Below are 25,433 nucleotides of genomic sequence, written 5' to 3'. Positions count from 1 at the left end.
ATACAGCCAGGAAACATGTTGGGGAGTTACAGTTCAACCAGAAATAAACAGTGAAATCATCTAAGAATCCAGATTGTCCTGCAACCCTGCCTTTTCATCAGCTATGTTTGATACATTAGTGAGGCCCAGGTGACTAGCTTGGCCAGGTTTGCTAATCTTGGATATTACCTGGTGGGAGGAGGAAGGGATTTCTCTGGGGCAAGAGAAGGCCTTTCTGTTCTGGTGAAGGACAACCCTATTCAAGCACGCTGAAAGCAAATTTGGCAGCTCTTTTTTTATGAGCTTTTGGCAGTTCCTGGTTGCCCATCCATATAAGAAGAGGTTCAGCAATAGACTGGTGCAATGGGTGGCACTAATAATTATCAGTTGCCTTCTCTTTACACAGGTGACCTGTTATGCCTTAAATAACAAATGCCAGCTGAAAGTGAAAAGTAATACGTGTTACTGCTGTGATTTATATAACTGTGAAAAGTAAGTATGTCTTAGGCTGGGGTCCCCAACCCCCAGTACCAGTTTATGGCCCGTTGGGAACTAGATGTTGCAAGTGGTGGACGAGTGTGTAAAGCTTCATTTGCACATGCACAGGAGCTAGGTCCATGGATTCAGAAGGGTTGAGGACTGCTGCCTCAGACCAACCTATCACAGGGTAGATATGGAGAAGCAGAAGGGAACTTTGTTGTATGCTGCCCAGAGTTGCTTTTTGTGAGATGTGCAGCCATATACATTTGCTAGATGATAGATGATAAATAGATAATAGATAGATAGATAGATAGATAGATAGACAGACAGACAGACAGACAGACAGACAGAGATGGATGGATAGACACTGTAGATGATAGATAGATGATAAATGTAGGCCACCATGAGCTCCTGAACAAGGGGAGGCTTGAAATGTAAACAACTAAAATCACTAGCATAACCAATATGCTGATCCCTGCACCCTGTAAACCCCAGACAGAAACATGTCTTCAGAGCCTCAGGAGAGGCCCACAGGGTTGGGGCCATCCTTATCTCCTGGGGACTACCCCAGAAAAGACATGTGTTCTAGGTTCGCCAACTAGCATCCTCTATTCAACAAGAGCTGAAGCATGCCCATCCTGCCTGACCGGATCAGATGAATAGAAACAATTGGGGAGAGATGGTTCCTCAAGTACCCTGTCCCAAACCACAAAGAGCTTTCAAAGTGACAACCAGTACCTTGAATTACACCTGGAAGCACATTGGTAACCACTGTAGTTCACAGAGTATTGGGGTGCATGTACTGAATAACTGGCAGCATTTACTACTTGCACTGTTGCATTCTGCACCAGACGAAACTTGTAAGTGCTCTTCAAGGGCAGCCCATGTAGAGCGCATTTCAGTAATCCAGAAAAGAGATCACAAGAGCATAATAATAACAAGTATTCAACTATACAATGTTTTCCAGAGTAAAAATAGGGATTTTTTAAAAAAGTGTATTCCTCCTTAAAACTACAAATGTTTTCACATTCTTTATATTTCTCTTAGAAAAAAAATCATGATATCTTGCACCTTGTTGTGATTCAGGGTCAGCCTGTGGGTTCGGCAGTTGGGTCGGATGACTCAGAGGAGGAGGGGGGTATTGAAGACCTTGCTGAGGGGGTTGAAGATCTTGCTGATGAGAGCCCTCAGCCAGGCCCCTCCCACTTGGTCACCACGGAGACCCAGCTGTGTGAGCCTGACAGCGTGGATGAAGATGACCCACAGCTGGCCCTGTTCAAGGATGCCCGATGCAGGAGGCAGTCAATTAGGAGTAAACAGAGGAAGGCAATGGGGCTCCTCGGAAGGAGGCAGAGAGAAGCCACGCCCTGAACTCTATATAAGGGGAATGTGTGGGAGGGCTGGTTTGCTGAAGGCAACCGCTTGGATAGTTCCTGTTTCTTAAAGCTCCTGTTTCTTGGTTTCTTGGTCTTGTTCCATTTGTTTTTGTAGCAATAAATTTGGCAGGCATAATTCCAGCCTCTTGCCTTCTTGTAAAAGGGGTTGTCCCTGCCTTTTCTGCAGGGCCGGTAGCAGGCTGGTACAGAACACACCTTGCTATAGTTTTTAATCCTAGACCTCTTGTCAATTTACCCTAAGTGCTATTGTTAGAGGGAGGGGCAGGAAAAGAAGGAGTTAGTACAGTCCGACTACTATAAGAGAGAAGGGACAAGATTGGAATGGCACCATTTTGCTTTTCATCACATGCTAAAGCTCTGATATCCTGTTTCCAGCTCAGAACACTCTATCAGCTATTATGAATTCCTTGGTGTGAGCAGCTGTCAGGATGTGGTTCACCTCTATCGACTGCTTTGGTCATCCACCGTCTTGAACATCATTGGCTTGTTTCTTGGCATAATCACAGCAGCCATACTTGGAGCCTTTAAAGATGTGGTAAGCTATTGATGGACATTGATCCATGCTAGCATGTTCATGTTGTCCTGGCAAAATAAAATATCAATATGCAGTACTTTGGACTTGAACCCAGAGTGAGTATGGCATGCATTTTATACTTGTACATCCCTCCTTAGACGCCTGTTTTCCTGGGATGGCTGAGATGACCAAGGGAAAATATGTGGTTGAATTAAAGAGTTGCTGATGGGGTGTACCTTATAGCTCCCTGGAGGGATTATAAATATAAAGCCACTTTAAAATTAAATCTAATCCTGGTGACCATGGACAGACTGTGTTAATATTATTTTCTTGTCCACTATGTCTATGTGATTAGTTGTTACTTTCTTCAAGCACAATCAGTTCCTTGTGTTCTGGATGCATTAAAATCAATTTTTAAAGACAGATTTCATGAGACACTACATAGATCGGATTAATTGCCCATGAAACGAAAACCAAATGAAGCAAGATTCATTTCTGTCTGTCACTGATTAAATAGTTAATAGTATTAGTTATAATTTGACTAATGAAAGAAGTACAATTTGAGGCAGATCTTGTCATCTTATGACAGCCTAGAGATGCTGCATGTGTGTTGCCATAATCTGTGCATCAGTGCTTGATTTATAATTTGTAGGATGAATACTTAAGAATGAAAACATTAAGGGGAGATGCCAGGATGATAATAAATCTTGAAAAAAGTTTATTAATATTTGTTTTACTGAATATACTCATAGCATTTGGGGTCAAGGATTTGGCCCCAAACAGTCAAGTGAGCCCAAATGGAGGTGAAGTTTTCTGGAACACAAATCATAAAGAAACTGTATAAAGGGGCAAAACATATAGCCATTTTCCTCACTTCCCCTTTCTAATGCTCATCCCAGTGTTGGGATAATTAGCAAGAAAGACTGCACATTCATTGGAGAGGAAGGGATTGCAAGAGAGTAAGCAGTCAAACAGTGAGGAATATATCTTGAAAACAAAGCAATGCGCTAGTGCTGTTCTTTGTCTGGTTTGTTTTCTGTGAGTAGCTCAGGAGGCCAAAGAAAGCATTAGTGTGAAACTGATTATTTCAGATAGCGGCAAAAGGGTGGGGGGGGCAGTGTTCTTGCAATTAGCATTTTTTAAGGGAAGTGCTATCCTGTGTAAAGAAAAGCTGCTCAGAAAGTGATAGCTTGTTTAAATAATTTCTCTGCTGGGGTTGGGGGACAAGGAGTAAAAAAAAACAGGTCAGGCACAAAATAGTGTATTAGCTTTATATTGTATCTTCCCTCCAGCTTCAACTTCTTCTGTTTGAAATTATGCCTCTCATTTTTATTTTGCAGCATTCATGACATTTGAATGAATACTTTCTATGGAAAACTAAAAGATTTTTAGTCCTTTGGGGCAATTCCTTGTTTTTAGAAAAAAGAATTGTAACAATCACATGCCATTTCTTATTTTTTAAAAAATATGACCAGCAGAGAACACATTATAAATTTTAGCATATTTACACAAAGATGACAGCTAGTTAGAAGCATGTAGTACATTAAACTTCTAATAAGGCTATGTGTATTTTCCTTTCAAATTCCAAATACTGCATAGCCCTATTACACAATGGCATGTGATTGTTACAATTCCTTAATGACACCATGACAGTCTGGCTCGGAAGGGGAGTGAAAGGGAAGAGGCGGGTGTGTGGGCGGGGACTTAACTAGGGCTTATTTTGGGGGTAGGGATTATATTAGGCCCACCCCCAAAAATCAAGCTAGGACGTATTTTCGGGATAGATCTTATTTTGGGGAAAACACAGGTATATATATATCCTTCTGAGCTTTCTTTTGGCAATTTTACATACCGTTCTAATAAAATTTAAGATTACATCATAATTATCTGCTGGTCATAATGTTTTATCCTCCATGGAATATGCCTGAATTGCTATCTTCTAGAACTGACTGTGCCAACAATGTAATTAACATGAATGTTGGGATGTTAAATAATACATGATTGCTTACAGAAATATCTTACACTTTTGGTTGGCATTGTATACCAAGCTATCAGACTTCACTTTTATTCAAAAGTTTGACAAAGTTATGCTTGTAACTGAATTCTTATGCAATTATTAATGTGGACAATTTTATATTTCCAAAGTGGGGCATGGAAATAAATGACTGTTTAGGAAACACAAATCAAGATTTGCTAGGCAACTGAAAGAAAGGCAACTTAAAGCAGTCATGCAGTGCTGAGTTGGACTTTTTATATAAAAATCCACTCTTGGCAGAAAGCAGTTGCCAATCCCGCTCCCAGTGTAATATCCAAATCTGACTGCAGTTGCAATTCCCTAACCTATGCCTGAAGCATTGTCTTAAAAGAATGTTTCTTCTTGCCCCTATGAATAGAACACAAAAGATTGAATTCTACCATAAACTAGAAAAAAATGTTCAAAAGCCACCTGAATGAAACAGAATTTTTCTGCTAGTTGTTGGCCTACAGAACCTTCTAACTCATTGTTTTTCAACCTTGGCAGCTTTAAGATGCTGGACTTTCAGAATTCCCCTCCCAGAGTGAATCTTAAAGCTATCAAGTTTTGCCGTAACTCTTTGCTGCCCTGTAGTGTTGTGTGAATTTTTGTGGCCTTAGGAAAGAGAACTTGCCATTCCCATTAGTAGCTCATTTTACAAGCTCCAAATAAAAGCAGGCTTGTTTTCAAAACAGTGGATTTTTAAATGGGGTAAAAAAAAGATTTATTTCTCTTTTAAAAAACCTTTCATTTGCCCATCTATATAAATGGAATGGCATATTATTTGGGAAGGTATGATTAATGTATCAAGGGAAAAAATATCCAGTATTGAAATCAGACGTGGAGAGGAAGTAAAATTGATTCGTCTTTCGCCACTGCAGGTGCCTGTTTCCCAAATTGCCTTCAGCTCTGCTCCACCACCACAGATCCTTTACAATCCTGCTCAGCAGATCTTGACGTATGCTGGATTTTGTCCTTCAGCAGCTTCTGTTTCTCATTATCCTACCTATCATCTGCCCCTTCAGGTAGAGTACAGGAGGGGTGCCAATACATTTGGTGTTCACAGTGGCATTCTGGATTGCTTTTATAATAGGGAATTTTGTGTGTGAATCAATGGGTGCATATTGGCTACTCTAATCCAAGCCTATGCAGTGAATACCAGGTGGACAAAAGAGCACCTTTTCATGTGTGTGTTATTAGGAATATCTTAACATTTATATTAGCATTTCTCAAGCTTAACCATTTGAATAGACTGGTTGGGAATTCTAGGAGTTGACGTCCTCACATCTTAAAGTTGCCAGTCTTGAAAAACACTGATTTATAAAGTCAACAGAAATGGGTTTGTGCAGACAAAGAATCAGAACAGAGCAGATAAATCAGAGTTTTGTTGATACTGAAGGCTAACAAAGACAATGTTTACAGATAGTGTTAAGCCAAGAGTTACTTTAGCAATAATGGTCCTTGGACAAAGCAAGAATAAACAGAGTCATTCCTGCAGATAAGCATATGCTTGTTTGTTTGCTTTATTGCTTCTGGCAATAGACAATTGGGCCAAGCACAAAACTAATCAGAAGCTTGGGATTCTGGATTTAAATATCACAATAAGATATAATTAAAATAAGCAAAGATTTATCCACTTAAAATATTTTCAAACTGTGCTTCATTATATATAAAGGTGTCTCACTCCTTCCTTTTGTTCACTACATCAAAAAAAAAAAAAAAATTAAAAAAACCCTGTGGCTTAGACTTGAGAATGACTGTAGGTTGAAGTAGGTGCATGTGTGTGGGTAAAATGTTGCAGAATTTGGGGCTTAGAAATTATGAAATATATCAACATACGTTTTAAATACAGTTTTACAGTTCAGCTTCATTCATTATAAGGTTTCTCTTTGTCTTGGTACAGCCTAGCAGCAATTTCCCAACATCTTCGTCTACTGATGTATCTTTAGCTGATGATCCCCAGCCATCTTCTCAGGCCAGCTGTAACCATGGGGTGCCTCCTAATGCTCCTCCATTATACACACCAGCCTATTTCTTGTCAGGTGAAAAGCCTCCACCGTACGTACCGTAGCCAACAGATTATTATAAACCTGTTTTTGAAAAGAAAAATAGCTTTAGCAGTGAGATCAATGTGTGCTGACTAGGTTAGCTTCCATTCATTAATGTCATTTTGTGTGGCATTGTATTTTCCCATTTTAAGTCACAGTGTCAGAATGGAAAATGGGCAGAGTGAATGTAAACAAATAGTCCATAAAATCAATGTCAGTTGGCTACTGGCTTATTCCCAGCAATATCAAGTGATTTATTTTTACCCCAAGAGGTACCTTCTCTGACAGAGTCACAAGTGACTGCATGTGAGATTTATGTCTGGTTAAACTTAAGATAATTTAAAAAAATAATAGTATGACTTAACTCTTATTTACCAAGGAAACCTTTAAACTGATCTACATGTCACATAACTTCTATTAATTCCTTCTAATTAAGAAAAAATGGCAGAAAAATGGTATTTGTTTTCATACACCTTTCAATAAGTCATTTCTATAAGTATTTTCCCTATATATTTGTATGCAATTTGTGACATGCGATTTTTATTATAATATCCAGAGAAAAGCAGACTCCCAAAACTATAATGCAATCTGAGATATGCATTCAGTTACTTTTCCTTTAAAACGCAGACCAAATCCAATTGCCCAATTTTCCTAATCCTGAACTATACTAAGTTGTATTCAGGATCAGGTATAGTAATAAATAAGGTTAGTCAAAGCCAAAATAAGAATATTCTAATATTATCCCTACAACCACCTGCAATAGGTTAGCAAGGCAGATGCATATTTGTTTCATATGTGGTTTTTAACTCTCTAATTACAACCCCCATCAATTTTTTATAGGAATGTAAGGTTTATCTATCTTTTCATATTATCCAAAGTTGACAATTTGATTTATCTCCAATAAAAAATTACCTAAATTTATTTAGATATCTCTGAGCATATATATAGCCAACTGTCTTAGGAAAAGAGATGTTTCTCTGTTTTTCTGCTTATTCAATATCTTCTTTTGGGTAAAGATATGTTCCAAAAGATTGTGGTAGTTATTTTACGATAAAATATTATGTACATGTTTTTCATATTTTCAGGGTATGCATTTTATCAAACGGAGGGATAAATAATCTAATCCTTGATTATGATCTAGGTTCCTCTCCTTCCCCACCCCAAGGTACTATATTGAAACATGGAATATATTTTAAATATTTGAATTTGTTCTCCTTGTCTGAATAGTTGTGTTGCTTAAGACTTAATACTGCTGGAAATAAAGTTATTACTTTCTGCATATTGCAGATTCAGCCAATTAATAATTGGGCACAAGAAAGGACATTGTAAAAAGAATCTGTTGGGAAAGAGGAGGATTTGAGGTTCAACAACTTCTGAAAAGGCTGGACAGAGTTCCTTCTCCCCATTGCCTGTTCCTAGTTTAAAAACACTCATGTTGTCAAAGTCTCAGAAGGCCATAGGGCAGAGGCCCCCAACCTTTTAGGCACCAGGGGCTGGTTCTGTGGGGAGAGGTTTTTCCGTGGACCCGAGGGGTGTGTGGTTTTATGTGCTGCCTGCATCCCATGGATGGGGTTTTGCTTGTTTGTGTGGCCTGGTTTCTGGCATGCCGTGGCCCGGTGCCAGTCCACGGACTGGAGGTTGGGGACCCCTGCCATAGGGGATACAGCAATAGTAGGGTTTTCTTTCCTTCCACTCAATTGTGTCTGATTCTCAGAAGCTTCCTGGAAAAGTTCCTGCAGTTTTCTTGGCAAAGGTTTTCCTTCAGAAGTGGTTTGCCATTTCCTAGGTATGAGAAAAGCAACTGGCTCCTGATCACCAAGCAGGGTTTGTGCCAGAGGCAGACTAGAACTCAACACTCTCCCACTTTGCAGCCTGATGCCTTATTCAGTACACCTCTCCTAGGAAGTTATTAGGGCTTGCCAAATCCTCTTCTGTTTCATTATCCGCAATAAACAGAGCTGGCCAAGAAAATATATGCACAATCTGACATAAAAAGGATTGGTCTTGGGCAAAAAGTTATTTACAATTATAGCCCTGAAGAAATAAATGTATTTTGCATTGTATTCCCCAAATATCCTCAATAGTAGTATTACCAGCCATTCTTCTTATATTATTATATATTTATAATCTACAGTAATATTTCTCTAAATAGTCTAAATGAGGATATATATGCTTGCTTTTCTCTTTTTAATTTGCATAATAATACCTAACTCCATAAAATAAACATATATTTTAAAGTTTCAAAATGCTGACAGTGTTTCTCAATATTATGAACTTTATGATGTGTGGACATCAACTCCCAGAATTCCCCAGCCACTTCGCTAAGGAATTCTGGGAGTTAAAGTGCAACATCTTAATGTTCACAAGGTTGAGAAACACTGCTCTATGATATGCAGTCAGTTCAGAACCTTATATAACTTATTACAACCAGGAACATTTCAGAACAAGAAAAGGTTGTTTTCTTAATTGGTAGAAAAAAACAAGCTCAGAGAGCACTAAGGACCCCTTGTTTCAACCCTGAACTACAAATATTCTATTGATTCCAAACATGCTTGACCTGATATAATGGGGATTCTGGGACTTGTTTTTTTTAAAGTATCTGCTTTAAACATATTTTTAACTGAGTAACAACAATTCCATTGCATGAAGGGGCAATGGAAATATTTTTAGAATAAAGTAATTTGGGACAATTAAAACTATTTTATAATTAAATAATTTAGTGCTTTTAGATATTTCTGACCACACTGAACAAACCAATAAAGGGCAACCTCCATTCCTAGACAGGGTGTAGTCCTGGGAAAAGAAATTTCAGTAGTCTAGTTCCTAAAGTAAGATGATTAATAAAAGTCTTGGAATTTGCTTGGGACTAGACAGGAACCGATATAATGTGTGAGGTATTTTATATGATGATACTTGCTCCAATGTAACAAACCTGAAAAAACAAGCTAAATTTGGGGCAGAATGTCTATACGAAAACCTCAACCATACCAACTTGTTAGCACTCTGGTGACAGTACTTAGCTACTACAGAGTACAGACTGATATTCTTCAAAGATATCTGAAGTATTATAGGCACTGTGACACTTCCAAAAGATGGCTAAAATCAACCCAACCAGCTGAAGGGTAGATCAGAGTGTGTAAATTAACCAAGGCCATTGTGTACTGTATTTGCAGATAATGAAAAAACCTAGAAAGGTTTGTTATCTTGTATACCAAGAGCTTAAATAATAACTGAAATTTGAGCCAGGTCAGTATCTCAAAAGACTGAATTCCCTGGTTTCACATCTCTGTTCTGCATCTACATCATCCAAGAACAAATTCGGAGATAGGAATTCTAGAACACCAGAAAAGTAGAATAAGGTTAGATATTAGTAATTCCTATTGTCTATATGGTGAAATTTCAAGCTCAGTTGGAGGTTGGCTACAGGATTATTGCTCTCAATCACAGTAGCTTTTCCAATCATGTTGAAAAATATTACCAGTGTATCTCCAATAGACACATACAGTTATGCTCTCTATATTTTCTGAGAAAGGAGAAAAATATACAGTGATATATATTTGTGGGCATGTCTGTGTACGTGCATGAAACGAGAATACATGAACAGATGAATGAATGCAGGATAAATGCCATGTGTTTAAATAAAATCCTTTAAAATGTTTTTGTGGGCCTCTTCTTATATATGGAAAAATTGCATCACAAAATGACTTGATATAAATAAGATAACCAACCTCAAAAAGCATCCAATAGTTGGTGATAAATCAGAGGGCTACACATATATTACTACAAATATACATGTATGTTTTCTCAAAAGCTTTACCTCTTTCTTCCCCAATGCAATACTGCTATTCTATAGTTTGTCAAGCAATCCAATTAGTAAGCTGCTGATAATGTTACAGTGACATTATGCAATTATATGATACTAGTTTGCAACTATCCCCCTCATAGAAAAAATATATTGCTTTACTCCTATATTTTTTCAGCTTTTGGTGGGCTACATTTGAAGAAATGTTGTTATGTTGGGATAGAAAGGCAAAAGTCCTGGGGCAAATAGCTTTCCCAATCATAGACAAAGGCAAACATGTTTTGAAATAACACAAATAATCTCAATAAACAACAGTAAGTTTTAGGAACAGCAGGATAGACATGGGCTATATAAAAATTCAAGACAGCCCAAGCTCGTTACTTTTTCCAAATTAACTTCTTAATGGGGTAGTTATCTGTAGCATATTAAGACTTCATAAGGCCATCTGTTTTGCTTTTATTGGATTCCAGGTTAGTCTAGAAAACCACTGGGTACATGCAAAAGAAAAAAAGGAAGACTAAAAGGGAATACTTGAGGCATGGAGAACCCTATTCCCAGAATAAAAGAAGTTGGAAGCAGGCTGGAGCTCATCTGTTTAAACTTGTTCAGTACAGAACATGACTATAGCCATCCCCGATGAGACTGTTCTGCACTGTAGAGGCTAAAATTGAACTTAAATGCTGGGTCTTCCTTCCTTTAAATGACGCACTTATCAAGTGTCAGGAAATGGTTCCTAAACTGCTTCTGCTGGAACAGACACTCTTTTTGTATTTCATGATCCTTCTACTCTTCTGGATAAAGTCAAGTCTACATTTGTTACTGAGAAACAGAGAGCTGAGGGAACTGGTTATCCAAAGATAAACAGGAAAACAGGTTTAAAATCCATACCACCCTTTGAAGCCAAAGGAAAAAGGTGGAGCATTTCATCCTATGCTTTTGCATATGTTTGTACTGTATCCAAAGTGACAATAGCATTAGCATGATGATTTTAGCTTACAAGCCTTAATTTTCCATTACAAATTATACCTCTGACAAAGCCAAAGGAACCAAGAGAGGAGAATGGAAACCACTATTGAACATGTGGATTTAAATGTCCCTTATTCCCTCCATAATTGCTGTTTGCCGTGAAAGATTTTTCTAAAACCCAAAGCCAAACGTATTATGTTTAAATTAGATAGAAAAACACATTTGCTAAGCTTAAGCTTTGAAAGGGAAAAAAATGTTAAAATCTCACTAGCCCACGTTCAGCTAAAGTAAATGCTGTCCTTGCATCATATAATTCAACAAAAAGTTTTATTTTTTCATATTTTGTAAGTCAGGAAGCAGCATTAAAAAAATACAGAATTATTTTTAATCTTCCAGTCGACACAAAGTAATTTACCAGCAACCATGAACTGTCTCTCAACTACTCACCTCAGACAACAATTTGCAACTTCTGGTTATTAACATTAGTCTTCTCAACTATTTACAAATATATTACATATTTTAAATCCTCTCAAGCAAAGAAATATTTCAATAATTAACTCAGTAGATCCTACATAACTTCAGTGTTCACGGGAACTATACACGCAGTGCTGGAAGTCTGAATAATTTATAACTGAAATGCACATATGTTGAATACAAAAATTCTCTGTGTGTTGCAGTGGCATCTATTAACCAATTTCTACTGGAGGACACGAATGGGAGATGATGTCATTGGTCTTTTGGAGCGCCTCATCTAAATCCAGAGCTTGATTGTTAACTTTCACTGTCATGCAGCCATGGTAGGAAGCAGTAACTGGAGTTGAAGTGACAGGAACATCTGTGGTGTTTTTAAAACAAACAACAAAGGAAGACATCTTCAATAAACACTACTAGCAGGCTCCTTTATTCTTTTTAATTTCAAAATATATAGAACAATTGTCCTTTTTGATGGTGTAAGTGGTTCATGTATCTTATAATGGCTATATGAGCAGTTGCCCCCCCTTATGAAAGGAAATATTCACAAAAAGCAACCTTTGCAAATGAAGAACCAGAACTTATATCCTGTAATGAATTCTGTTTTCTTACACTTCTTTCAAAATCTTCCCTTTAATTTTTAAAATAATCTTTAGCTCCCCAGGTGATGGATTCAGCATCATAATCCAAGCCCTTGCCTCTTTGTACATGTATCCCATATGTAGAAAAGGGTGGGGGAATGGACTGAAATACGTTCCCTATCTTACCAGCTTTGTCCCTTCTGGTAGATGACACTTCTCTTAGACAAAAGGCTAACACACAATACACATAACAAACAGGACTAACTTTGATTCCCCCCGATGGTTACAGCATCGTGACTTTTTTTACCACACCCTGTGAACATCTCTGTATTATACAATCAGTCTCTGGGATGTATAATTATCTCCACTGCCTTGCTGGACTCAGAAGCACTGCAAGTTCACAGTTTTTGGTAAAATGATGAATGGACGTGCATTCGCCATTTGCTTCCTTTGATCTCACCTGCCAATTAAGCTTTAGCCCAACAGGTAGCCCTTGACCTATGATCGTAAAGGACATATGATGGTTGTTAAGTAGGATCACCTTGGTTAATGACCCTCGCCCCTGCTCTCCCTGATGAGGTCAAACGACCATGCATGTTGTTATGTGGAGCATGGAGTGCCTCTGGAGTGAGAGAAGCCCTGAGAGGCCTAATGCAGGCACTGACAAATCTGCCATGGGCCTCTCAAGACCTTCCTCACCCTGAGATACCACATGCTCTGCTTGCTAGTCTCAGGGTCCCCAGAGCCCTTGGGCCTACTTCCTTCCCCCCACCACATCCCCACATGCCTTGTACAAAAATAGAAAAAACCTATACTTTTCATATGAAACATTATAGCATTCTCTCTTCTCTCCCTGAAACATATGGAATGTAGTTTCTCCTATGGGCCTTGGCTGGTATCCAGAAAGAATCAGGAAGAAATTAGCTGGGGAAAAACAACTGAGTGATTTAATGCTTGGATGGGGTGGGGCAGAAAACACAAGGAAAGGCAGATATCAGTTGACAATTGCATTCCACTTCTGCAGGATTTCTCTACAAACTGCTGCAAACTCTTGCATCAGTTAGTATAAAACCAGTTAGTAATATGAAAGTTGTTGGTAAACAGGTAATTGGCCTATAGTTGTCTGATCCTATACCTTTTTCTCAATATTTCATTACCAGGTAGGCTTTGCCAGATATTAGCCACTCTTCAATTTTACATCCTTGTGGTATGTTGTTAAATTGCTTGGTGAAAAGTGAGCAAAGGTAATACCAATGGTAAGAGGCATCTTGGGTGCAATCCCAAAACAATGGAGCACTGCTTGAATACCATTGGCACTGACAAATTCACCATCAGTCCATTGCAAAAGGCGACTTTACTCAGAAAAGCTTACATCCTGCAACAATATCTGTAACACCATCAAACATCCACATCTGCTTAGCCCAGGTCCTTGGAAAGGACTCAATAGACAGACAAAAATGATAAATCTAGTCTCAACATCTGGCTGTGTGATGAACCATAATAAAATAATGAAAATAATGAATGATAATGAATAGACCAAGTCTATAATGAAATAGATAATGAAAAATAATGAAAATAAAATAAAAACCATAATAAAAAATCCATTTAAAGCAGCTATGTCCTTCCTTAGGACCTTTCCTCAGTTTGCACCAAAGGATTGCATAGCCCTAAGAGTCACCAAATGTAATAAAGATTAAGATGTGCCTTAATCAAAATGATTATAGAAATCATCAACATGTATGGATTTTGAAAATGTTTTGTAAGCTATTTCAGAATTCTGAGTCATTATATAAGCTATACCAAATAATCACATATCTACTGAAATATTTGGCAGTGGTGGAAGCTACTGATCATTTGATGACAGCCATATGAAAGCATCTCTAAGCATCAGGAGTGGTATTTTTATGACCTCTGCACATCCAGCAATTGTAATAGATTTCTGGACTATTTCCTGTAAATAACTTGCAGTGCACTGCCTGGGTATTATAAAAAGAAAATCATAATGTTTTCTAGTGGAATATGTTTAATTGCATGAACAGCCAAATAACAGCCTCTGCATCCCAAATGATCTGATGTGGCTGAATTCATGTACTACAATTATACAAAACAATAGCTACCTTTGAAGGGAACTCTATCATTAGCTCTAATATAATGGACAAACGTTCAAGGGAAAATTATTTGCTCTTCCATGAACAACATACATATTGTATGCTATATTATATTCACTTTCAATTATATCTTTGTGGCTCTTTATTAAATACCAGGCCTAAGACAGCCTGAGGTATATATTTTTTTCCTCATTAGAATAAAATCAGATTTAGTTGTGCTTCATTTAACTTCCCAAAGGATACAACCTACACACTATAATGTGATTAAAAGCAAACAAGTCAATAAGGTTTGTTCTTGAGAAAGTCATACAGAAAAGATGCAAAAGTCCCTATTTTCACAGACCACCTTGTTGACCCCTATTCTATTGATGAGCAGATCATATGCATTCTAGAAGTAGCATTTAATACTCACCTGGCAGTCCTCCCACATAGGTCTTTACAGATGATTGTAGGTAATTATCTAACACAGACAGGTTATCTTCCAGTTGTGCCTGGCTTAGTTCATTCTGTCCTACAGTCCCATCCATGGTCAAAACTATCTGACTATTGCTGATGGAGATGTCCACCAAGTGCTCTTGTTTGTCACAAATGCTTACTGCCAGCCTGCAAACTACAGTGTTCTTCACTGCCAAGATAATAAACTGTACAGCAAGGACATAAAGAAAAAGTATGTCTGTTAATGAAACACTGACTTACTGAATTTCTAAAAAATATTAAACACTGAAGATGTTATGACAGATAAACTGCAGTGGACAACTATTCTAAAGTATTCTATTCCCACTCCCCAGAAATCTTTGAAAATATAGTTTTATAGTTAATCACAATACAATGCATTTATTAATATGAATTAGTATCTATGCAACTGTTCAATAATTTAAAAGTTTCTCCTTGTTGAAATTACACATACATGCATGAAATATTTTACTACATATTTGTGTTTACCTGTTGCTTAAGCTTCTTTGTGGAATGATAGTCAATCAGAGCCACTGACAAAGGGACTATTGCTTCATTGCTTACAAGAGCAAAGAGCACCCCAGTATCTGTGGCAGGACGAATTAAAATATTTACTTTCACTTCCCACTGCTTCCTGGTTTCATTGATATCAAATGGATAAACTACAGAAAGAGAAACAGAGGGCTAAGTGCATACTCTACTATTTTTAACACTTCAAATAATCAAACAGTAGGTAGGATTTTCTCAATCATTGTAAGAACAAATGGCCATAATCAAAATTTCTTCAGTCAGAAAAGTATATGGTTAAGTTGCTATGTTGTATTAAAATAATATTTCCATCTTTTTAACAGCTTTTTTGCTAATTTCATAAAAAGCACTGTGATTGCTTTGACTAGTTAAAGTCAAGATTATACTTTTTAATCACCGAGACATCTGGATTGCAAGAACCTGGTCAATCTGCTGGGTCTTTAGGGTCCCTAATCATCCAATATCTTGAGCTGCAGGAATTGATTCTGTGTTTCTAATCAAAACAAAATAGAACAAAGAAATAAAGCTGTTCTCAGTTCTATTTTTACCTCAGTGCATTATTATGTGTGTAATAGTACAGAAAGCTTGCTGGCTTTTTGTATTTCTATGTCTTATTTTTATCTATTTATGCACAATATTTCTTTACCATTTCTCATAGCAAAGAATCCTGAAGGAGTTGAAAAACCCAGTAAAACTAAGGAAGAGAAAGAAAACAGATTCAAACCAGTTCATTAAAAGATAAATGTTACACTAAACGATTGGGAAAGGCTAATATAAAACTTTGGCACCTGATGTAATTTGCATAGTCTATGCTCTTCTTTCAGCATCTCTTTTACTTTCTATTTGAACATAATATTGAAATTAAAAACAATGTTATTGCTCAGAGAAGACCTGAATTGCACCTGTAATAGGTATGTATATTATTCAGCCTCAAGAGATGTCTATCTATGAAGTCTGAATCCATTCAACATTGCCAGATGTCATGAGGAAAAATGACAATTACATTTTAGGCCCTAGTGAATTTTCTCTCCAAAGTAATGACTCATGCCATGCATTGTCTGCCAGGTTATGTTGGCAGGAAAAGAGGCATATCACATTGCAACCTACAAAAAGTAAATCACCTTATATGTACTGTGCTTTCCTAAAAGCTATTAGATTGTGCATTATACATATATTCAATATCCTTTGTAAGAGTTTAGCTTTTTCAGAGTTATTTAAATATTACAATAGTTCCATTAATTTTTCTTCTTCATCCATGCCTAGAAGACATATTAATTTTCTTGTACAACTTTCATTTGTATAATAATTAAGAACAAGTACTTACCATAATTAAGATTAAACATAGCAAATCCTTTGCCAGGATAGAAAGAGCCTCTTCCTGCAATTGCAAAGCACTGCATCCTATCATTTGTTCGGATCGTATCTTGGATAGTCATGTCTTCCTTATTCAGCCAATTCCAAGCCCTCATACACCCATCTAGTCGAGGGTTAATCTAACAAGATAAAGGGAATTACCTTTCCTTGAACTGCTGATGAAAATGGAATGGGGTTTATCCAAAACTTTTAACTTAGAAAACAATGCTTTTCAGTAATCCCAAATCTCTCTTCAATATATTGAATTATATTTACACTGAATAAATATAATATATTATAAAACAACATAGGATTTAATCAACCATGATTTGACACCACTGCCAGGACATACAGTAGTATTACATTACTTCAATGGCCTTTTTTTGGTAAAGATAGATCATATAGACTTATGTAAGTTTATAGTTTAGCTGCATTTGGAATGCTGTGCTCAATCCAATCCATCTAAAAAAGAGAACAGCACGGGGGGGGGGGGAAACGTGATAGCATTTTTCCTACAATAAGAAGATAAAACCTGAGAGATTTTACCTTCAGAGCAGGTAGGGGAAAGACATCTGTAAAACTTAATTCATCTTATAGCATCATGACTGTAAGATGTGGATAGAAACTGACTGGCTATCGTAAGCCAACCAAAACTGCTTCACGTAACAGGTAACATAAGGATGTTCTGCTTTAAGCCAAAGGGTGCCATTTGTCTGCCACAGCTTCTCCTCTATTTCTTTAAGTTAGAGGACAACATCTATGTTTGATCATCAACCAGGTTGGGCAGGTGAGAAGAGATGGCAGCAGTTGACTCCTCTTCCAAATAAATAAAAGCAGTGGAAGGAAAGGAAGGGCAGGTGCGGCTCATATGGTCCCTCCTGGCACCTTGCCACCTGCTGCTTTCTTTCTTTTTAATTGAAAAGTTTTATAAAAGTTACAATATTATCCCATCCCCAACCCACCCTTAAACCCCCCTCCCCCACTTCCCAAAGCTGATTACAGGGTTACAAATATAAAATAATCATAATCTAACATTAACCAACTATATAAATAACCAAATACTGTACATAATGCACTTTAACCCGTCTATAACATAATTACAAACAATCTAAAAGTATCCAACTTATACTAATACAATAATAATACCGTATAATATATATATTATTATAACTAATAATAATAATAAAAAAGACTTAACAATCTAGAATTTACTCATAAGCTAAATGGAACTTTTTGGTCCCATATTTTTTCTGAATATAATCTATCCATCTTCTCCAAACTGAAATGTATCTTTCTTGTGAATGATCCTTCAAGTAAGCAGAAATCTTAGCCATTTCTGCTAAATTTGACACTTTAAGCGTCCATTCCTCTATAGCCACCTGCTGCTTTCATTGGTTCATAAGAAGCTGCAATGTCACAAAGCATGGAGAGAATAACCAGAGGAACAGAACTATGTCTACAGGCTATGAAAATGCGAATCCCTCTGAGTGAAGAACTTGGGTGCAGAGCTGGTAGAACAGTTTGTTAGAAGAGTGACTGAAGGATTCATGTAAGGCGTGTAAGTTAAGAAAATAAATTTTAATGCAGCATGATATCACTTCTTAGGCTAAGAGTTGCACTTTTCCTCCCAATGATGCCATTTTAGTTTTATACACTTTCTCTCCATTTGAAGAACATTATATAATTTTTTTCACTGCCGTGAGCCTGGTTTTCTAAAGCCATCTTTCCATCTTTTGTGCAATCGATCACTGCTCTATCTTCTGTATTTTAGAGTGGTTGGTTTTATTTGTAATTTTATTCAGTTTATTATTTGGATTGGACATGTATAGACCATTCTGCATTCTTCCAGAGGGAGTAAATGTAGAAATGAAATGAATCATAAATAATTTTCAGTCAGAAGTTTCTCAAGAACGCATAGCATTGCAAGTTAAAATGTAAGATTCCATATAGTCAGCAAATTAAGTACTGAACCTTTAAAGAGTTTGCTCTGATAAAAGTTGCAAAACGCTATCAGCAGGGAAGCATAGGGGGGGAACCCCTAAAGAATGCAGAGGAGTAAATAGATTTGCTAATAGGGTATGTTGACCTAGAGCTCCCAGCTAAAACTAGATATGTGAACAATAGAAAAAAATCAAAAAAGAGCAGAAATGCCAATTTCTATAGTGTGGAGAGTAATTCTGCTCTCTTGACATACCTCCTGAGTATGTATTCTACTGCACAAATTTACTCTTGTGGTTAAAAGTGATCTGACTTATGAGGGTTTTTTTAAAAAAAATGTATTATATTTTTCCCCTCATGGACTATTTATTTTCCCTTACTTTGAATCTATGATAGATCTATCCCTTGTTTCACCAGTTGCCCAGGTCTACTATAGATGTAAAATGAATGCCATGAACTTACAGAATGGATAAGATGATGGGTCTTGAAAGGAACTCCTCCAACAGTTAGATTTAGTTGATAAAGTCCTCTGTCTTGAGTAAACAAATCACCTGAGACAGCTATCCTCATAACTGCATCCTTATTGACTTTTATAATTAAACTTCTTTCCAATTCTTCAACTGATATCTAACAGAACATAATTACAAAGGGATTAAGAGCAAAATATGAAAAAAAATCATCATCCATATAAAACAATATTATTCAATGAGTTAATTTCAAGTCATCTGGTGGCCATGAATATGTCTTGTCTTCAGAAATACATACACCCCAATAATTTATTTTTCTCAACATTGGTCAACATTGTAATTTCAAAAGTGAAGCAAGGAACAAAAGGGAAAGCTGGCTTAACAAAGCAGTTTCTGTGAGCCATTTCAAGTGAGACTCCACACATTAAAATTGAAAGTCTGATAGTATTTTACATACATTTATATTTGCTAACAATAACAAGACAAACCATATGATCAGTAAATAGCTTTCTCTCATGTTCCAATCATATCCAGGTAGTCCTTGACTTATGACCACAAATGAGCCCCAAATCTATAGTGCTAAATGAGACATTTGTTAAATGAGTTTTGCCCCATTTTACGACTTTTCTTGCCACAGTTGTTAAGTGAATCATTGCAGTTGTTAATAACCCAGTTGTTAAATGAATCTGGCTTCTCCATTAACTTTGCTGGTCAGAAGGTTGCAAAAGATGAGCACATCACACCGAGACATAGGAATTGTTATAAATATGAACCAATTGCCAAGCATCCAAATTCTGATCTTGTGACCAAGGGGATGCTGCAACAGTTGTAAGTGTGAAAAATGGTCAGTCACTTTTTCCAGTGCCGTTGTAACTCTGAATGAACTGTTGTAAGTCGAGGGCTATCTGTATAGAACTGGTGGGACATTTGACCATAGATTCATGTATTTACCAGACTTATCCCAAGTAATATCTTCCCCTAAATAATTACCTAAAAACTAGGAGAATGGCTGATAAGAAGAAGCTATTATACAGAAAGGAATAAGCAAAGGACTGCGGACAGAATGGTGCCTTTGAATATTTTTAAAGATTAGTGGATATTCTGCAGAAACAGTTTGCCTGGTAAATTTAAACCTTTTTATAATGTTTAGACAAGGATTCTTCCTTCTTTTATCCTTTCCATGGATAGGGGGGGGATTAAGATTGTGCGCATTCGAATTTCTCTGAGAAATGTACAGGATTACAAGAGAGAATGTTCATATACACATATAGCAATAAATTAATTTTGAAATATGTACAAGTAGCTCTTGTTATCCATTATTTTGCATATATTGATAATTAAACATCAGATTCTGAAATTCATGAAAAGTAATCACAAAGAAAAAATACAAGAAATAGCCTAGAACAAGAAGACTTGACTGCTTATGATCTAATGATAGTAGATCTTGAAAGGCAGACTCTGTCTCCCAGTTTAGTATCTTCATTGTCAATTCTAAGACTGGTTGTTGTGCCTGTTGTCATTAGGCTTGTACATGGGGCAAGGCAAGAGCCGGGGTGGTTGCTGCCTGACACCATCGGCCCTCGCACATAGAAGTCAGCGAGCGCATGGGGGCCGACGGTGTCTGTCAGTAGCCACAGTCTGCTGGCCCCTCAACTGGCGCACTCTGGGGCTCCGCAGCCCATTGCCAGCAGTTCAAAGAAGCCACCTCCGAGATGGATGTTGCCGACAGCTGAGGAGGCGATGCAGTGGGTTGTGCCTGGGAAAAGGAGAGCATGTGAGGCCAGGAGGGAGGGGGGGAGGGAAACCAGCCATGCTGGGATGCATCCGGCCACATGGGACCTTGGCAAGTTAGCAGGTGGCTGGTTGAAGGGGGACAGTTGCCACCTCCAGGGCTTGGCGTGGGTACCCACAGAGAGCGCTCTGAGTGCCGCATCTGGCACCCGTGCCATAGGTTCACCACCACTGCTATAGGCAAATCACTTTCTGAACAGGTCCTGGCAGGAGCAAACACAATTACTATTAAATTCAAGGCCCAATCCTATAGGGAATTAAAAGCTTTCAAGTAACCCAACAGAACTAGATGGGTGCATTCTTGGATCCCTGACATAAGTCATCCATAAAGCCAAGAAAAGCAATCTCAGCTTCAAATTCCAGTTGAGGAATCAGTATCTTCCAGATGTACCTACAATTGCAAGACTACTAACCCCTTAATCATCTTAGTTGGAAATTATGTATTTGAAATCAACCTACACTTTTCCTGCTTTTCTACATATAAAGAGTTAATCTGGATTTTAACTCTTACAATTATTCATGTTTTGACTTTCGTATTGTATCTTTGATAGTATCATAGCTATTTCTTTTATGTAGGAAGGCATATTTACGTCTTCTTGCAAGTAAATTGATTATTTGGCTAAACTGATAGTGGCTTTCCCCTTTCCACGTCTAAAATTTGTAAGTTAAAAAAGATTCACTATAATGGGATTGGTGCTTGACAAGTTTTACATCTCTCTACCCTGCCTGCCTCAGCATTAACCTACAATTCTAAAGACAGCTGCAGAGGCAAATACAATTTAAAATTAACTAATGTCACAAAATTGCAGAAAAATAAAAATATATATATTTAAGAATTAAAAACTAACGTTCTATTCTATTAAATATAAAGAATTCTATTTTTAACTATGAGCAAAGTACAGGTCATTGTATTATTTAAAAATATCTACACATCATTCCAAGCGATGTACCATTTAGAATCACAAATAAAATTGTCGACAAGATAAAAATCCCAACTAGCATCATTTTAAAAAAAATCTAGGATTGTAATAAAAGCAGTAAAAAGTCCAGCAATGCAGCATAAAGTTTACCACCCAATTAAAACCAATGGAACTTGTCTAGCTTAAGAGACTTAAAGGCATGAGAATAACAGCTTGTACTATACCCACTGTCTGCCACATGCCATGGTTGATGATTGGGCCACTGCTGGTCACCCGGCCGATTCCATTGTACTTGAGTTGCAACTCCAACCGTCCATTGCGCAAAGCCAAGACTATCCAGGTTCTGTCTTGATGGCCTCCAGCAAAAAAAAGGATACCTTCAGGATCAAAGGTTCTAAAATCAAATTCAGCTTCAAGTCTGGACACATGAGAATAAGAAGGAAAAAAGAGTTAAGTAGGGAATACAGCCTGTTTTCCAGACACTTATACTTTCAGACTACCACCATATGATTAAAAAAAACCTACCAGCCATAGAATCATTGGGGGATGATGAAACAGGACCCCATCAGGCCAACCCCAAGCGTTGGGCATTAACATTCAAAGTCAGCAAGTACAAAAGGTCAGGTCTTGCACTGTGATTACATGTGATGTCACATGTGATGTTTCAATTTAACTGATTTATGGCTAAAAGCCTATGTACAAGAATCTTCTCCACTAAGGTCCACACCTGCTTAGAGTTAGGTAAGAGTCAACGGCAGCCCAGGGGGGTTGGACTTAGTTACGGCTGTGGACAAGTAGTGATTCTAGGCTGATCCTTCTTTTCACCCCACCCTGGCTCTGCTATTCCTTCTCATATAGTGATGTATATGTGGTCATTTTTTTTTTCATCTCCATAGTTTGTAGTATAGGTAGTCCTACACTTACAACCATTTGTTTAGTGACTTTGTGAAGTTACAATGGCACTGAAAAAAGTGACTTATGACCATTTTTCTCACTTATGACCATTGCAGCATCCCTATGGTCACGTGATCAAAATTTGGATGCTTGGCAACTGGTTCATATATATGACGGTTGCAGTATCCTGGGGTTCTATGCTCACTTTTTGTGGTCTTCTGGCTACCAAAGTCAATGGGGAAGCCAGATTCACTTAACAACCATGTTACTAACTTAACAACTGCAGTGATTCTGTTGCATGACCTGCTGCTTCTGCCACCAAAACATTCATATGACTGCTGACATTTCTTCAATGACTTTTTGCTGTTGGAAACCTTCAGAAAGGAAGCTTGCACATAACAATGGTGGCAACAAAGGTCATAAAATGGGCAAAACTCATTTAACAACTGTCATGTGGAGCAACAGAAATTTTGGGCACAATTTAGTCGTAAGTCAAGGACTACCTATAGATGCCATTTGGTGCACCAATTATTTTCATGTGTAAATTGATATATTTTAAGGACGATAGTCTTGGCAGGAAATTATGGAAAATTTCAATCAACCACCATACCTCCTTCCCCAATAACTGCATTCTAGCTGATCCCAACCCTAGAATTCACTGACTCCTAAGCTAGTATACTTGTGATGTCTGTGGCATCATTTGAAGAAGAAATTACCCTGAAACAAGAAAATGAACGACACACTTATTGTGCGTTCTAGTGAAAGTTGTTAGCCTGGTAGGCAAGAGAGGTAGCTGAAAAGGGAGAGAGAGTTCCCAATCTCTCCTTGTTCTGCAAACAATTCTTACGCAACACACTGTCTTATCATCGCTGGAAAATGTGTTATTTTTTTTCCAAGAACTATAACCATTTGTTGACAAGACACATGACCTGCTGCTTCTGCCACCAAAACATTCATATGACTGCTGACATTTCTTCAATTACTATTTGCTGTAGGAAACCTTCAGAAAGGAAGCTTGCACATATATTGCTGACCATGCACTATAGGTTTTCCGATCATGGAGTAACCTATTCCTGTCCCTCTCATAAGAACTGTATTCAGTGGATTGCAAGCCACTGATATAGATAATAGTGTGCACAGCACCAGACCAAGCCAGATGCATTGTTCTTTTACCCCTTATCTGTCATGTGTGTTATATACAGAAAGAGCTTGTAAAGAGGTTTTCTGGTATTTCTTAGTTAAGATTCTGATATACACAAAGGAAAAGATGAAAAGAAGAACCTGGAACTTACAAAGGACAATGTTGATGTTCAAAGATGTGTACATTGATGAACAATGTTTTATACCGTCAACTAGCAAAGTTAGTGCCCATACATAAGAGACAGAATCAGTATTTTAACCCTTCAACCCCTGCCTCAAAACGGAAAGCTCCTTATCTGGGAGGAGTTCAAGACATGGAGGATGATCAAAATGAAGAATACCTACTATGGCTCTTAAAATCCCAAATCCCCAAATTTGAACCCCAGCAACTCTGGAGAGTTCTCACACCACAAATGGTCTGCAGCCAAAGACTACCCATCTTGACATACATAAGAACTCCTTTAAGGATTCCAGTGACATAAAATAAGAGCATAATTTTAATTGTTATTCAGAACTAAGCATCACTAGGCAATTGGTCCTTAGTAAGTCTTAGAATTCCAGCCCAGGATGACAAATTGCAAAAAAAGGTAAATGAAATTCATTTAAGAGGGAAAATTATTATTTAAATTGCTTTTAAAAAGCAATTCTCACCTTGTGGGTTGTCTCCTTTTAAAGGATAGTTTGATGACAGGTGTCCCACTAAAAATTCTTCCAAGATAGAGGGATTTAATACTTTTTGTAGTAGCAAATGGTACACAAGGCAGAATATCCTGGGGGAGGGAGAAAAGTTTTTTCAAGACACTCTGCTTAGATTGAGATCAACAATTACAAAGATGTGTGTGTGTGTGTGTGTGTATTTGCATGTGTGTGTGCATGTATGTGTATGAATTATATTTACATCATTCAGTGATTTTGAACTGTCCTGAAAAGCAGATATAGTAAACCAGGCATCCAGCTTAGCTGTAGATTTCACAACCACATTTTACTATGAGTGATGTGTCCAAAACATCACTGTAAACATCTCCATCAAACAGCCATCTTTTCCCTACTTAGATGTTACACACCACAGCAATAGAAATTCTGGGAGTCCTGATTGCCACTGTTAAGCAAAATCAGTATGGGTTATTAAGTGAGAATGTCACATGGTCACCATTTCCAACCCCGTCTGCTTCCCCATTAATTCTGCTTGTGGCAGTTGGCAAAAAAGGTCACAAATGGCAACCACATAACTATGAGACACTGCAATGGCCAGAAGTAATACTACTCACTCAGCATTGTTGCAAATTTGAATGGTTGCTGAATGAGTGGTTGTAAACCAAGAGTTATCTGTATATTATTATTTTGTTCAGTCATATAGCATATCTTTCTGATGTAAAAGACCATAAAACTAGTCCATTTGATGGATCACTGGTGAAAAAGGCTGAATAACAGCAGACAGAAAACTTTGGAGTGAAAGACCCAGAGAGTCTGTTGACTGAAGGCAACTTTGTGTAGGTAATCCTAGACTTAACAACCACAATTGAAACTGAGCAGAGCAGTTATCAACTGAGACAACCATGTGACCATTTCACTCAATGCCTGTAATCCCA

The 25,433-nt window shown here is 37.5% G+C and overlaps 2 protein-coding genes across 3 annotated transcripts in view; one reads left to right on the top strand and one right to left on the bottom strand.

Moving 5' to 3' along the window:
• TMEM255B (transmembrane protein 255B) overlaps positions 1-12,096 on the top strand; it is a 54,104-nt gene extending 42,008 nt beyond the window's left edge. Inside the window, exons 6-11 of the mRNA XM_083362728.1 lie at positions 386-471; positions 2,232-2,391; positions 5,266-5,409; positions 6,288-6,442; positions 7,518-7,597; positions 11,878-12,096. Coding sequence (XP_083218854.1) covers positions 386-471; positions 2,232-2,391; positions 5,266-5,409; positions 6,288-6,442; positions 7,518-7,597; positions 11,878-11,924 — 672 coding nt within the window. The 3' untranslated portion in view covers positions 11,925-12,096. The remainder of the gene's footprint in view (positions 1-385; positions 472-2,231; positions 2,392-5,265; positions 5,410-6,287; positions 6,443-7,517; positions 7,598-11,877) is intronic.
• The window catches only part of GAS6 (growth arrest specific 6), a 53,681-nt gene continuing 40,055 nt past the window's right edge, over positions 11,808-25,433 (bottom strand). The window contains exons 7-14 of one of the 2 annotated variants that reach the window (XM_083362726.1): positions 24,496-24,614; positions 22,039-22,228; positions 19,095-19,259; positions 16,666-16,834; positions 15,988-16,035; positions 15,303-15,475; positions 14,773-15,001; positions 11,808-12,035 (exon numbers count right to left, since the gene is read on the bottom strand). In XM_083362726.1, coding sequence (XP_083218852.1) covers positions 11,887-12,035; positions 14,773-15,001; positions 15,303-15,475; positions 15,988-16,035; positions 16,666-16,834; positions 19,095-19,259; positions 22,039-22,228; positions 24,496-24,614 — 1,242 coding nt within the window. In that variant the 3' untranslated portion in view covers positions 11,808-11,886. The remainder of the gene's footprint in view (positions 12,036-14,772; positions 15,002-15,302; positions 15,476-15,987; positions 16,036-16,665; positions 16,835-19,094; positions 19,260-22,038; positions 22,229-24,495; positions 24,615-25,433) is intronic. The other variant, XM_083362727.1, reaches the window with a different exon arrangement.

This window comes from Vipera ursinii (assembly GCF_947247035.1).
Source record: "Vipera ursinii genome assembly, chromosome: 4".
Lineage (NCBI taxonomy): Eukaryota > Metazoa > Chordata > Lepidosauria > Squamata > Viperidae > Vipera > Vipera ursinii.
The sequence above is the reverse complement of the archived record's forward strand: the minus strand, read 5'-3'. Positions and strand labels throughout refer to the sequence as shown.